The sequence below is a fragment of the Poecilia latipinna genome, unplaced genomic scaffold (assembly GCF_001443285.1).
Source record: "Poecilia latipinna isolate Pla-1442-1.1 unplaced genomic scaffold, P_latipinna-1.0 Scaffold411, whole genome shotgun sequence".
Taxonomy (NCBI): Eukaryota; Metazoa; Chordata; class Actinopteri; order Cyprinodontiformes; family Poeciliidae; genus Poecilia; species Poecilia latipinna.
This window is the reverse complement of record NW_015113027.1, coordinates 409,057-424,282: the sequence shown is the minus strand read 5'-3', so window position 1 is coordinate 424,282 and position 15,226 is coordinate 409,057. Positions and strand designations below refer to the sequence as shown.

Here is a 15,226-nt window from a genome sequence, read left to right as displayed (position 1 = left end):
CCAGGGTGGAAGTCTGACTGCAGTGTGGTTCGCATGCTTCTCTATCAGCAAGATCACGCAAACCTCTGGTTGAATTTCATAACATCTGGTAGAGAAGAGTGTGGGCAAAAGAAAACAACAATGCATTTTTGTGTAGATTCTCATCATATTTTCAGTGCGATGACATGACGGCCTGATATTCTCATTCGGGATTTTCTGTCAGTGTGAGGCTCTTTTTCTGATGTGTTGTGCAGTCAAGTCAAAGTTTATTTGTACAGCACAGTTACAACAGCCTCAGCTGACCAAAGTGCTTCACAACAAACACGACATCAGAAGTAGATAAATGACAAAATAGAAAATTTAATTTAGTAAAAATGTAGGTTAAACAACAGATGTAGCAGAATGCACACCTTCCTAAACATTTCACTTACGTCTCCCAAGTTCACAAAATATTTTTCCAATAATCTTAGGGACCATCAAGCTGTTTTCTGTCAAATGTGAAATTGGCATTTGTGTTCCTGGACAAATAATATCACTGAATATGTTTCAGATGTGTTACATAACTCTATGTTTTGAGATCTTCTAGCTTATTTCACGTTGTCAGAGTGGTTCTATCTAAGCTACATCGTTATTTTAAACAAACTAATTGATCACTATTATGTTGTCAGGTTTCTTTGGTTACATTAACATTTAACAATCTGAAACGTTCTGGTGAGACAAAAAATACACACAAACAGTACAAACCTTTGTAGGTAACAGTTTGTATACGCACAAAGTGTTAGTATAGTCACGTGGCAAAAGACTTTTTCACAAGACTGTACATGCACAACTTAACTACTTTGGGATTCACTTATCTACAAAGTAAACTTGACAGCTCCACTCAGAGCTGAGAGGTGCGAGTCTGGATTTACTGTGATGGCAGCGATTGTCTCCAAGGGACAGACAGCATCTCCTTGGACATCATAGAGAAGATGAAGAGCTTTCAGTTCACAGCTCTTTTTTTAAGTGACACACTCCTCAGACAGCAGATATGACTCTAAATATAAAGTGTTAGTTTACCCACATGGACATACTTTAAACTCAAGATAAAGGACCGAAAGCAAGTCAGGTATTATTTAAAACCTTTACTCAAATTAGAAGATTGAATGTTTGTGTGGCATTTAATGGCTGTTTTCACCTGTTGTGCCACCAGCTTTCTAAATAAGAAGCTGAAGCCCATAATGTGGCAAAAATACCATGCAACTTTTTTTTATAACAGGGTAACTTTAGCAAACTCATATAGCCTTATTTAATAAATTGGAATATTTTGATGAGGCTCGTGTCATGATTTTATTAGCTAACATGAAGAAAATCCTCATAACTAAGAAATAAAGGCTTCAAAACAGTCTGTGTTTCACTTCGTGATGGATTTTGTGTAATCAATGAACTTTTCAATAATATTGTATTTTATTTAATATGACTGTATAACAACATTTAGGCAGAGGAATATTTTGAACCAATTTTAATCAATTTGTTCACATTAGTCTACTCATATTCAGCACAATAGGAAATTAAGTTTTACATAGGAATGTAGAAACCCTTGATCTCAGGTGGTTTCGCCAGACCCAAAAGCTATATTTTATTTTCAAAGTTAAATACCAATAATAAAGCTGAAATGCTCTGATGTTAAAGTTATTTAATGCAGCTACTGGAAAAGGGAAGAAATGAAAATTTGATTGTCTTCTTTGTAAAATTAAGATAAGAACTTTTATGAATAAATGGAATTTGAATTTTATGTTCTAACAAGTCTTGGAAGACATGAGCAGCTTCAAAAAATATCTTCAGTAACTAGGCATCTCACCGCAGCTGAAGATCTTTGCATAGAGGGAAGTTTTCTGAAGCGCCAGGATAAAGCTAGCTCACTCACTTCCTCTGTGTTTGATATGCTTCTATGACCTTTTAGGTGCTCAGGTCACTCCCACCAGACTGCCTGAAGAATCGACGAGCCTGAGTGCGTCACATCTAACACGAGGGAGCTGCAGCTGCTAATATAGTCTTTTGTACTAACAACCACACCCTGTTAATAAGGTGAGACCTGTTAACTTAATATCTCACTTTGGCTGGAAGCGTATCTACTGTGGCAATGATGTATCTTCAGATCCAGAGTATTAAAATCCCAAATTAAAATAATTTTCTTATTTTTTTTTTTATTATTTTGTCTCCATATGCTGTATGCAGACCAAACGCGCTTCAAAATGCATCCAACACGTCTGCTGTGATGTTTGTGTACTTTGATTGTGAGCATCAAAATTGCTCTAGACGTGCATTGGGAGGAGCCTCTTGCATTTTCCCCCTCTCTTGATCTCTTTGTGCAATGGTTGATGAAATATTGAGTACATACAGTACAAACAAAATCAGAAGAGGTTAAAAGCAAGAAGAATCGACTGGGGCTAAACTTCTTCCATGCAGTTAACGTCACTGATGACAATTACAAAAAAAAATCTCCAAGAAACGAGCAAGGAAATAAAAAATTAAAAGCATACTCTGCGGCTTTGTTCCAGGTGCCACTAAGAAAAATAAGAATACATACTGTATAGTCAGAGGACAATGCAAGTGATAATAATGATATTGTTTTTTTTTCCCCCAATACAATACTTCCAACATTCAGATATTGGAAAATAAAAATCCCAGTCTACTCTTTGTATACAAAAGAAGCTTTCAAGTCAACAAGAAACAAAGAGCTTTTTTTTTTCTTTAAAAATCTCTTCTTTTTTTTTGCTCAGAAAAGGTAGGCTTTATTTGGCTTTACTTACTGAAAGAAAGAGAATATGGTCGTCGGGCACCTCTGTGTTTGAATTCACCAGATAATTCAGAGGTGTTATACATTTGGTGAGTTTCACAATTTAGGTGTGTGTCGAACTCTCAAAACACTCCAAACACGCAGCACTAGATCTGCGAGACGTCTCACATCCACATAGACTTTGAATGTAAACCAGACGCCCCTGACGCTCAACCCGCCTTCGGTCTGAACACAGCATTGCTCACAGTAGCTGTAGATATTAAAAATCTATCCATTGTGTCTCTGACACACTCCATACTTTGAAAATCCCTAATTTAATACCAATTGTCTTTACTGTGCTGTTTACTAAAAATAAGTCTTTACATGACTGGTTATTTATAATGTTTTTGAATTTATTACAGCTAAAATTATCCAAATGATTATGTTGCTGACTGCTACTGGTTGACTCGGCTGCTCTTTTGTAGTGAGCAGAAGAGTAGAGGGTCAGAAATGAGTCAACAGTTAGTCAAAATAGATTCATTAGACTAAAAATGGGATCAGTACTTGTCATGCAATGCCGAAGTGTTGGGTTCAATTCTAGCTTCCTCTGTTATCACATAACTATGTGCATATAGGCAAGGCAATTAACCCCAGGCTGCCTACTGATCGGTGTATTATTTGTGATAATCTGTGAATGTGGCAGGGTGAATTTGCTTCTATGGCAAAAGTGGCAATTGGCAAATGGCAATTCTACACCTCAATCAGCAATCAGGTCTGGGTGTGGCCAGTGAAACTAAATCAAAACCATGTGGTTATGTAATCATAACAGGTTGGTTTGGAAACCTTTTTTATGCTTATTAAAAAAAATCTTTATTAGATGTTTTGCATTTACTCAGGTTATTGTTTATAAAAAATGTAGAGCGCCACTTCCAAGACAAAAACATCCTCAAATGCATTTAATGTAACTTAATGCATTAAATGCATTAAATAGCATTTAATGCATTTTATTAATGCATTAAATGTTATTAAAGCATTAATAACATTTAATATATGTAACTATGCTAGTTACCACTTTAAACTAGCAATTAAGAAGCTGTTTCTCAGCCAATAAATGCTGTTTACACAAAAACAGGATGTGTTCTCAGAATAAATATCTAAATGGATGTCCACATGAACAGTTTCCTTTCAAGGTTAGCACCATTTGACTATTTTAGGATTCCTAACAGGACGTTACACCCACGGGTAATCTGCTCTTTAATTAGTCAACAGCCCACGTTACTGTGCTGGCAACTTGCAGCCTGTTGTATGAATCAAGAGAGAAATTGGTTTTGTTTGATGGGAATAAAAATGTTTCAATTAACTTTATTTCAGCTACTTTAAACTGAATATGCATTTGTTAGGAGACACTTGTACAACTGTAGTTATGCAACATATGTAAAATGTATAAGTAACTAATTCTTAACGCCACAGCTTTAAAAACAACAAGTGCAGTAATGGAGATGAAGTATCTATGGCAACTAATGTAGATGTGTGACAAAGTCTGTAGCAGCTACAGACGCTCTGGAATATAAAAGAGAAGCATTACAAGGATTGTAGGTATGCAAACACTGTAGGTAAATCATTTTAAACATGGAATGTTATGTACACTGCATACGTTTTTTATAATCATTTCCTCATGCAAATTATTTCTATTTAGGAGTTTCCTCATACATTTCCTTTTTAATGCATCAAAACCCAACTTATTTGAAAAACCTTTGACTGTATTCCACCTCTTGTTACTTAAAGTTTTACTTTCAACAAGTCAATGTTATTTTAAACTTGTAAAATAATCTTGATTACATTTTATCCTTGTTTTCAATTGATTTTTTTTTCCTTTGAACCTTTGCTGTTTTTTATTCCTTATGTTGTTCATAAGTTAACCATTTTTAGAGACATGATTTTTATTTATAAGTTGTTTGTTTTTTTTTTTTTGTCTTTTTTAAGATGCTCCTCAATTCAAAGGGTGCACCAAGCAGACAGCCTGTCAGAAACACATTTAAAATGTGGTCTTCGGCTCTTTATTGGACATATCACTTTTTTTCCCCACACCTTTAGCTGAATTTATAAATGACGCAAAACTTTTGATATAGAGAGAAATTAGCTGTTGACAGAATAGTAAAGATTTTCTGTTTGACTGGACCTAAAAAGCCTCGTGAGATTCAATAAATCAGTAAACTTGCAACATTGCTATTAACTCCTATTAAACACCTTTTGCTATCCAATCGGTTATTCCAAAAAAAAAGTCAACAGATTAGTCCTACACTGCATTGACGTTAACTCAAGCAGAAAGGCCTGGGGTTTCCACTGTTAAAGGTTTTTAGCTGCAGATGCACCCTTTGCTACAAATGAAAAGGTGTAGACTTACATAATGCAATGTTGTTGCATTTTAGGCAATGAAATATTTATTTTCTTGTTTCAAAAAGGAAATTATTTGTTTAGTATGCATCATCTTAATCTGCAGCATGTTCCATTTTTTATTGGAACATTAAAAAACATTTTTATTGTGATGAATAATCAATTATTATCAATTATTCATCACAATAAATTGATTAGTAAAATAATCGTTAGTTGCTGCCCTAATCTAGATAAACATTTTCCACGGCACTGGTTCTCAAGTAAGGAACTAATATTAGGGGTACGTTGATGCTTTTCAAAGATTCCTTTCAAAAGTCGTTGTCAGACTGTTAAAAAAAAGCTTCTATGAATAAAAACAACCAAAAAACTTATATTTTACATAAGACTAAACCAATTTACTTTTATAGTCAGCAGGCACCAATCAGGCAAAATCCCATTTCCAGTGATTCCTCAGTTAACCGCACACACTAAATAATTAACGACTGCTCTTGGGAACAAGAAAAGAAAAAAAAAATTCTGAATAGTGTTCTTGTATTTTATATGTCTCCAAGCGAAAGCAGAATTGGTCAAAATCAGAAGCGGGTCAAAGCTTCACAAAGACCAGAGATCAGAAATTAGCCACAAAATTTAAATCTGACAAATAAAGTGCAATTTTAGAGCGCTTGATAGAAAATGTGTGAGAGATAAGATTGAGAAAAAAAGACCTGCTGACAAATATCATTTTTTTAGAGCTTATTCCACTGTTTGGAAGCAAATTAAAAATAAATGAGGAGATCGTGGTCTAAAGCTTTTGCACAGTGATGTATTTGTGGAAAAAGCTGCTCTGCTGCAGTTCTCCTGTGTTGTCGTAACCCCATATGCTCATAGTAGGACACTGTGCCGTGCCTCTATTGAGTGACGTTTCCAGTCTGAGAATTGTGGGTCACAAGCTTTGCTTCCTGTACATTAATAGGAAACGACTATTAATAGGAAGTTCAGCAAAAGTATCAACTCAAGGCTTTTACCAATACCTAAGCTTTGTTGTTTCAACTAATCACCATCAGTGCTGATTCTCCCTATCTGGCCTTATTTGGACACACGTGTGCAAGCAAGCACACACGCAGGGAATGAACACACGCACAAATATGCTGGCACATATACGTGCACACACACAAACACACGCAGTCACATCATTAACACTGACAAAGGCAGGTCTGTTTGAAGTCCAGTGGGCAGAGACATTGTGGCCATCACCAAAGAGACACAGCACAACACATTCAGCTTTGTCTCCAACACACTCTGCAGTATCAACAGACTGCAGATAGGGTTATAACACCAGAGCACCAGAGAATACAAAGGGCTGCTTCTTACCTCTGAACTTCTTTGGGGGATTACCAAGGTCTCCGGCATCTGGCTGGACAACGCAGCGGTCATCCACCAAGCTGTAAAAATAAAAGAAGTAATAAGGGTAATACAGTGTAATACATAGCTGACTCACAAAGAAAGAGGAAATCTGTGTTTTGGGGCTTTAGGAGATGCAAAGAGAGCTGTTGAGAAAATTGGACCATTTTCATCTTAATTGGCCCATGCCAGTCTGGATCCTACTGAACGAGGTATGTGCTAGTTTTACCAGGTTGCACCGACAACAACCCTGTTCAGGACGTTGTTACTGCGTGAAGACTCAACGCCAGCTCTAATTAGTAATCAGAGAGATTTTCCAAAATTTTAATCAGGCAGAGGTGTGAGAATGCATATAAAACAATCTGTATTTTCCAAAAACAGTCAAAAGACATGTCTTTGATTGATTCAGGCTGCAAGAAAGTGAGAGAGAGCATAAATTAAAGCAGGTAAAAACAAAGCTGAGCAGGGCAAAATTGCTCTTTTTTTAAATCATTTTCAGGTTTTAATCTCTATCCGCCATGAAACTTGGTGTGTTTGGAAATGCAGAGAGTTTTGGAAATCTCAGCGATAAGGTTGGGAATACACCCAGGAACTGCTATGTTTGAAATGCTCTTTGTGTTAGTCAATAAACAGGTAATGAATATGCTAAAGACTGAATAAAATGGGCAGTCTGTTACCATTTATTCTTTGTCTTAGGACAAAAGAAAAATCAACATTTTTACAGCAACTGCTCACTCAAACAAGGCTGGACTGTCACTGATAATATAAATTCTTAACAACTGCACAGCAGGGAGGAACAAAACAAAACACATAATGTCTTTAATTATAGATCTTAAGGAAAGAGGCAATTCAAAAACTTAAGAAAAGAGATCAGAATATCAGCACAAAATTCTGACTGGTGCAACTCTTTCTGACATTTTTAGCTACAGTGTGAGGATCGGCATGTGACTGCTCTGGAGGAATGGAAGGCTGCACAGATGATCTTAGTGCTCACATGCAGTCAACATTGATGGTCTCTGTGCTCACAGGAGGTTTTTGGACTGCTGCCCATGTTATTTTCACCAGAATTTTCTAAAATGGTTGCTGCTTACATTCCAAAATGCGCAAATTCAATAAACACAGAGAAGAATCTGTCTGGTGTCTTCAGTGGACAAAAACAAAAACAACAACCAAATGTCATTTAATTTCTACTAAACGTAATGAAATTACCATTTAGAGGTAGTTGAGGGCAGCGATTATGAAAGATGTTGTACATTTATACTGCGACACCAACATTTTGTATGCTGTGGTCCATCCCTAGAAACAGTCTTTCAGTCTCTAAACCAAAGCTTATCGGATGTTCAAAACGCCTTTGCAAATGTGTCTGATGAAATTTATGTCATAGGTGTGCAGCAATTGTGATGTGATCATGTTCAATATGGACAAAAATCTCAGAACAAACCTTGATAACGTAGATTTTATCCACGTTATCAAAAATTAAGGCATTTCTGAAGACCCTGCACTAGTGGTGTGTGCATAATCAAGAGGATGGTGAGTGTAGTTTACAATGACAATTTCAATTTGAGATTTTGTCCAGCTGCAAAACCAGAGAGCATCCAAACATCTGTATGTCAAAGCCAGATTTAACACTTATACAAAGCATTTACAGTCATATCCAATGAGGTTTATTTATCAGATTAAAAGTACCTTTTGACCACCTTTCAGCAGGTATAAAACCTACTTTTCATTAAGGCTACATTTCTGTATAATATTTGTTTTTATTGCCCTGATGTAATATTCTAATCTTAAATGTTGTGTTTTCTTAGCAGTATGCAGAAAGTCATAATCATTAATAGAAATAAAGGCATTCAAACATCTGTCTCTGTGCAATCATCAATATAAGTGTAAAAAATTCCTGAAATGAACAGACTTTTCAAGAATATTCTAAGTTTATTCAATGGGTCTCTATGTTTTATGCCTGCAATCTGCAAATACCTGCAACCCTGAACTCAGCAGTTGCTGTTGCTGAGTTCAGGATCTGCTGCATTGGGCCTTTTAAATCATGTATTCGTTTTCCATATTCCCTTTCAAAAAGCAAACAAACCAATAAGCAGCCTTAAATGTTCTGTGACAGATTTATCTTTGGCCTATTACAACACAAGCTGGGACAGAGGCCAAATCCCACATCCCATTTAGCAGAATATGTACAACAGAAGGAAAAAAAAACTCCTCCTTAGTATTTTGAAGGAAAAGGAACGAGCAGATGAAGCCCGGATATAAAGTGAGGATGATTTGCCGATACATAAAACTTGACAATTCACCTCAGAGGTTTGTGGTTGGTTCTTAACACCTGGCAGATTAGTATGACCTCTAAACATCTCAAACCTTTCCAGCTGCTGGGTCTAGCTTGTCTCACAGAACCCGGTCTGCAGTTTGATGCAGGAAACATCTCAGAAGGAAAACACTGTGATATTAAGAGCTTTCTCTCCTCTCTGTGTAACTTCTTCCTGGAGGGCAAATGACCTAGAGAATCCAGTGAAGTTGGATTTGTTTGTGGAGTGGGTGGCTTCTGGCCAAAGCTCTCATGACAGTTTTTGCAGATAAGTGGGTTTCACTGCGTGAGAGTGTGTATAACTCTACGTGGGAAGTGCCTGCATGTAAGAATGGCCACGATGTATTTATAATGACTCAGTCTTTGCAGTGGGTCGTTCCATTTTTCATAAGCCGGCAGAGGGGGTGTGGGTAGGACCAGGACTCTGAGCTGTCAGCCCTGGTTACAAACGGTAGATAACTTTCATCTTCTGAGGATTAATTGTATCCACTAGTGCAGGGGAGCCCAAACTTTTTGAGACCAAGATCTGCTTTTTCTGTCACCAGCCGGCTGAGATCTCCCTCGTGACACGGAGATATAAAAATTGTAAATGAAACTCTAGTGACTTATTTCATGTGCAAATATCCATAAGTTATAGCAGAAATATTAAAGTGATAGAAAACCTGATGCAGTTTCTTCCTCGGTGAGATTCTGACTCTGGGAGGAGGTTACTGCTTTCAGAAGCTGGTTGCAAACCTGAGGCCAGCAAGTGTTGGTTTGATGACGTCAACATGAGAAATTTCAGACTAATAGGAGGAACCACAGAGCTCTGTTAAGATAAAAGCTACATCTTGTGAAGTTGGGATATTTTTCCTCCAACAGGTTCTAGAGGAATCACCTCAAACCAATACAGTGGGTTTCACTGCGTGAGAGTGTGTATAACTCATTTATGTATGTCAGCTCCTCATTTTCACAGTGGAGTTATAAAGGTTTATAACTCCACTAGTAACTAGTGCATAGAGGATATATCGGGTATATTTTATTCACTATATTTCCTGTTCAGAAAATTTAAAATATTCTTTATTAAATAGTTTGAGCAATACAATGAGATGCCAGGGAGACTGCTGGACTGACTAGAGTTTTGTCTGGTAGTATTTGCCCTAAACACCTACCATCCTGCTGCTACATTCTCAAACACAAACTTTATTATTTGCGTCTCCTGCCCATACATTCCCTTTCTCCTCACACTTTCAGAGACGGGTAAGGTGAAAGCTTATTTAGCCTGCAGTCCTTACTCTTGCCCCTACACAACTAATTAAAAAGGTGTGCTTTTCATCTTTATTAATAATATCAAACCTCTGGTGCAAAAGAACAGAGAAAAGTGTAAAAAGCAGACTGATACACATTATACATAGTATGTGGCCAGTCAGAGGAAACATACCCCAGAGTACTGATGAAGCCATTGGTGGATCCCTCTGCATACAGGGAGCAAATGTCCCCAATATGCAAGAAGCTGGACATCTTATCCGACATGATTGACACCAATTACAGAGCACCTGGAAAAGATGACAAGAAGATAAACAATGAAATTGAAAAAATAAATAATAAAATCTGCTACTTTTTTTTATGTATAACTTTTACAAAGTTTGACCAAGATCAAGCTCACCTGCAGTGTTTGGTGAAAGTACTTACGCCCCTGTCATTTTCTCACATTAAAGTCAAAAACGTCAACGTTTCTAATGTGGTTCTCAAACCAAAAGTGGTGCATAAACATAAAAACAAAGAGAAAAAATGCATATAAAAATGTTAATTTGTTGGGCTTTAAACTGATACGCTTGAATAAAATCCTATGCTTGAAATTCACTTCAGTAGTCATGTCAGTGTAAACAGCAAATTACATTTTTGACATTATTGTTTGTGTGTGTGTGTGTGTGTGCGTGTGTGTGTGTGTGTGTATTAGATAATTATTGAATAAATATTCATTTGTCCTTCCAATTCACAATTATATATTATTTTGTGTTAGCCTACCAAATAAACCACATCTTCCAGTTCGTGGTAATAACACGCAGTACAGTGGCTTTTCCAGGAAGCTGAAAAAGCCCTACCTGTTAGGTTGGCTGGCTGGATTTGCATAGAACCGGCTGGAAATGAAAATGTTACAGTAACCTGTCGATGTCGCTTTGCGGCTGTAAGGGGCTGCAGGCTGCAGCCACCTACCAGGAAGGTTTCTGCACCTGCAGCAGGTCATCCCCGCCGAGGCTCCCTGCAGGAAGCTTTAATTTCACCATGTCAGAGACGCTGAGCAGTGTTGGGAATAAAATTTCACCAAACAATTCACCAAGCGAACAATGGGGGCGGAACAGTCGCGCATCAGGCTGATGTGATTGTTTATCCACGCACCAAAACGAAAAACTCACTCTAAAACTTTTAGAACCGCTGCCCATGACTCATAATGGTTCCTATTGTCAAAGTTGGTCTTTGCAGATTACCTGTGAGCGTATAAAGCTATCTGCTTTCAGCTGTGAGTTTTAATAACCATGTAAGGAAGAAACAAATCTTTTTTTTATTCTCCGCTGAGAGAGGGACAGAGAGAGAGACGGGGAGAGGATCGGAGGTAGGAAGAAGAGGATGGCAAAACTGTGAGAGTTGTGCGCTCAACTTTACCTCGGTAGTGCTGCACTCAGTTCAGACGATCAGCTTTCTCCGAACCAGAAGAGCCAGCATGACTGTGGCCGTCCTCTCCGCCGGACCAAGTGCTGAGATCCAGCCGTCAGCGGCTCCGATAATCCTGTTTCTGACAGCTTTCCGTGGCTGCGTTCGCTGAGGCAGCAGGCGGGCAGCAGGCACTGACTGAGCTGAGCTGCCTGGCTTGCTGCCACTTCTTTCTCTTCTTCTTCTTTTAGGCGCCTGCTGTGTTGATAGCTGGGAAATGTGGTTTCATTTTACCCCGAGGAAATCGGAGCCGCAGCAGCGTCAAAAAACACTGAAAAGAGAAATCTGTGTTTGTGATTAAATTGTAGCATCTTAAATCAAACAGAAAAGATTGGTGCATTGTTATTTTATCATAAGGCAAACAGTGTCTGTTTGCCCTAAACTGTTTGTCTAAACAGGGGCGGTTGCAGAGAGTTTTTATACGGGATGCCAGATGGGGATCCCCAATAACTTTGGGTAGCAAAGCAAAACAAATATCTAGAACAAAAATTAAAGAATTTTGTAATCCTGTTTCACTGGTGGGAATAGTAATAGGTATTTAAAAATGGTTCACTATAAAGAACAGAAAAAATATAGAACGGGATAAAAAAGCTTCAACTCCTTAAAACTTACAGGTCTTTGAGAAATGCATAGTTCATATTAGCCACCCTAAAGCAACTTAAGAGTAGCATATTTGGTTCGGTAGCTATGGATCCATAAGAAAACATCTGTGCAGCTGTTAAAACGTTAAAATGACCTATGTTTTCAGCTAATACTTTATTTAAACTACTACTGAAGCGATTCAGTCACCAGCAGGAGCTTATCATCGAGACCCGGCTTTTATTTTTGTCAGCATGCTAATTTGCATATTGTCTAAAAATTTATAAAGCAATCTAAATATTTAGTTAGCAAGCAAAATATTTATTTAGCAACTTAAATATTTTGTTATTAGTTTGCTGTGCTAACCAACAAGCTACAATGTTAGCTTGTTAGCTATGCTTAGCAAATAAGCTAAATCTAGCTTGTTAAAATTTTGTTAGCAAGCTAGATATTTTTAGCTAGCAAGCTAAATCTAGCATCTAGCTTGGACCAAGCTTGGAAAATAATAAATAGTTTGGAAAACAATTATTTTTGGAAAATAAATATTTACTTTGACTCTATATAATCAGTTTTAAAATAAGAAATATCTAATTTGTAGTGAAATATTTGCTTTGGACACTAGATAGCTTCCTTACTAAATATTTATTTTTGTAAGCTACATTTAGTTTGCAAAGTAAATATTTAGCTTGTGAATTATATATTTAGTTTGGAGCTACGACATTTCTAAATGTATTAACAGCACGGTGAAAATAAGACTTTGAAAAATGAGCACTCCTTTCTTTCTCACTTATGACAGGCTAACAAGTAAAATTATTGCTGCTTATTTTGTGTAACTTTACAAACGGCACCCCATAGTGCTTTATAGCAGTGTGTAGAACTTTACTGACCTTCTTAGCTCTGACCATCATCTCCGGGGCCTTCTACAGTTATTTAGTCATTAAAAGAAATAAAACAAGCAACATCTAATCAGGTTTTTATCTAAGAGAGAAATATAGAAACCACCGTCAGTAAAGAGTTAAATTTTTCTTTCAGTCAGATCAGCTGACTTCCCACGTGACTTTGCGGAAGTAAGAGTATCAACATGAGCATATCCCGACTGGAGGGAACTTGCCAGAATGGTACGCAATTCTCTCTTGCTTTTAGTGGTAGTGCTCGTCAATGTAGAACTTTGTCTTCAGAGTTCATGCGGAGGAGAGCAAGAGGCCTCCTCCACGGAGGGAGCAGCGGGCTGCGGCTGCGATAAGCTGAGGAGAACCGCCTCTGGCTCCGTGGACTCGAAAGAGGAGCGAGCATCGAGTGTAAAATACACAGCAGCTGCTAATGAGAAAATCTCTCAGGTTAGAAGGGTTGACACAAAATTAACCCGGTCAATTACAATGTGTCCGTATGGGGTGGAATAACCTGGATTTGTATGTTTGAATAAAAATCTGAAAAGCGTGTTGTGTAGTTGTATTCAGCCCATTTTACAAAGATTAAACAAATGCCTTCAAAGGCGCCTCATCAGTAAGTAGAGTGCACTTTTGTGCAATTCAGTCAAAATACAGCTTTGTTAAATAACAGCATAATGCACAGCAGACGTGATAAAGTTGTTGAGAAATGCTGTTTAAAACTTTTGACTGTCGAGACCATTTGCAAGTCATTTTTGCTTTATCCCTTTGACAGTAGAATGCTTAATATTTCAGTGTGACTTTTATTGTTCCTAAATAACAAACTATAAGTTTCAGCTTGTGATGGATTACAAACTTTTCAGACGTTCTTTACAGTCAGCTCTGGATGTTGCAGTTGAAACCGCTGCTTACCTCTGTTGTGTGTGTGTGTGTGTGTGTGTGTGTGTGTGTGTATAACATTTCAGATAAGTTTATAGTTTGGTTTGGAGTGTAGCTGAAGTTTTTCCCCTCCATTCAGATGGTGTTCATACCTGGAGGAGAGTTTCTCATGGGAACGGATGACCCAGGTATCCCCCAGGATGGCGAGGCGCCACAGAGACCGGTGTACGTTGACTCTTTCTACATGGACGTACTGGAAGTAACTACCCAACAGTTCCAGAGCTTCATCAAAGCCACAGGTTATGTTACTGAGGTATCAAGTAATTCTGTTTTGAGATATTTAAATGTAGTATTTTTTTTTAGATGCTTCTGTAATTCTGCGGTATTCTCTGGGTATCAACTTGTTTTTCCTCCTGATTTTAGGCAGAGAAATTTGGAGACTCGTTTGTGTTTGAGGGAATCTTGAGTGAATCTGTCAAAAGCCAAATCACACAAGCAGTGAGTATATTCATGCAGATATGAGTAAGGTCACTCTAAGTTTCTTATGTCGACGGAGACAACAAAATGAGGGACACTTGGCACATGTGACGTTGAACCTTAGTGGTGGTGAGAAAAGATTATTTATTCAGAACTAGGCCTGTCACAATAACAAATTTTGCCGAGCGATTAATTGTCTAAAAAATTATTGCGATAAATGATAATATTGTTTCAAGACCTTTTGACACTGATTTAATGAAAATGACGTAATAATACATGTGATTACCTGCCATAGATAGATACACTATCTTCAAAAGAACACATAACACTGGAACTGATGAACTAAATTAACAAAACAACCAAAAATAAAAATAAAATGAACAACAAAACGTACTTGAATAAAACCAAAATGGAAATAAATACTGCATTCAACCAAAAGAGTGCAGATTATGAATATTGCCCTTCAGTAATCACTAGATTTAAATAGAGAAGATGGGCACATCCAACTACCTAATGCAATAGTTCATACTACACGATGTTTTGCCCCTATTTTCCCCTTACGACAATCTTAGAACGTTGGCCGATCTTAAGATTGTCACTGGTGATTTTGTAACCGATCATCCTGCAGTTTGGATCGTCGTGGCCGCTCCGATCTAAATGAGGGAAAGGAGGGGAATCCCAAACAGCTGACAGGGCGCAACCCGAAGTCCAGCAGACATTGGAGATAATATGTGGAAACAACATTAATGTTTATTCAACATTTTGTGCAAAGAACATAGAAATGACAAGGAGAGGAGTTGGAGCCAAATTGCAGCTTATCAACTGCTAGTGACATAAATAGGTTATAATGATTTTCATTCAGTCAGGACTTTACGCTGACTCTATGCATAA

General features: G+C 37.5%; 2 protein-coding genes across 10 annotated transcripts in view; one reads left to right on the top strand and one right to left on the bottom strand.

The window, feature by feature from the left end:
* The window catches only part of LOC106950616 (inositol 1,4,5-trisphosphate receptor type 1), a 90,258-nt gene extending 77,194 nt beyond the window's left edge, over positions 1 to 13,064 (bottom strand). For 8 of the 9 annotated variants that reach the window (XM_015037592.1, XM_015037596.1, XM_015037599.1 and 5 more), the window contains exons 1-4: positions 12,980 to 13,064; positions 11,466 to 11,784; positions 10,243 to 10,357; positions 6,482 to 6,552 (exon numbers count right to left, since the gene is read on the bottom strand). In XM_015037592.1, the coding sequence (XP_014893078.1) occupies positions 6,482 to 6,552; positions 10,243 to 10,334 (163 nt within the window). In that variant the 5' untranslated portion in view covers positions 10,335 to 10,357; positions 11,466 to 11,784; positions 12,980 to 13,064. Of the gene's footprint in view, positions 1 to 6,481; positions 6,553 to 10,242; positions 10,358 to 11,465; positions 11,785 to 12,979 lie in introns of those variants that run through there. The other variant, XM_015037593.1, reaches the window with a different exon arrangement.
* Positions 13,065 to 13,137: 73 nt separating this feature from the next.
* Positions 13,138 to 15,226, top strand: part of sumf1 (sulfatase modifying factor 1) — a 10,507-nt gene continuing 8,418 nt past the window's right edge. Inside the window, exons 1-3 of the mRNA XM_015037605.1 lie at positions 13,138 to 13,429; positions 13,998 to 14,171; positions 14,282 to 14,356. Of these exons, the coding sequence (XP_014893091.1) occupies positions 13,208 to 13,429; positions 13,998 to 14,171; positions 14,282 to 14,356 (471 nt within the window). The 5' untranslated portion in view covers positions 13,138 to 13,207. The remainder of the gene's footprint in view (positions 13,430 to 13,997; positions 14,172 to 14,281; positions 14,357 to 15,226) is intronic.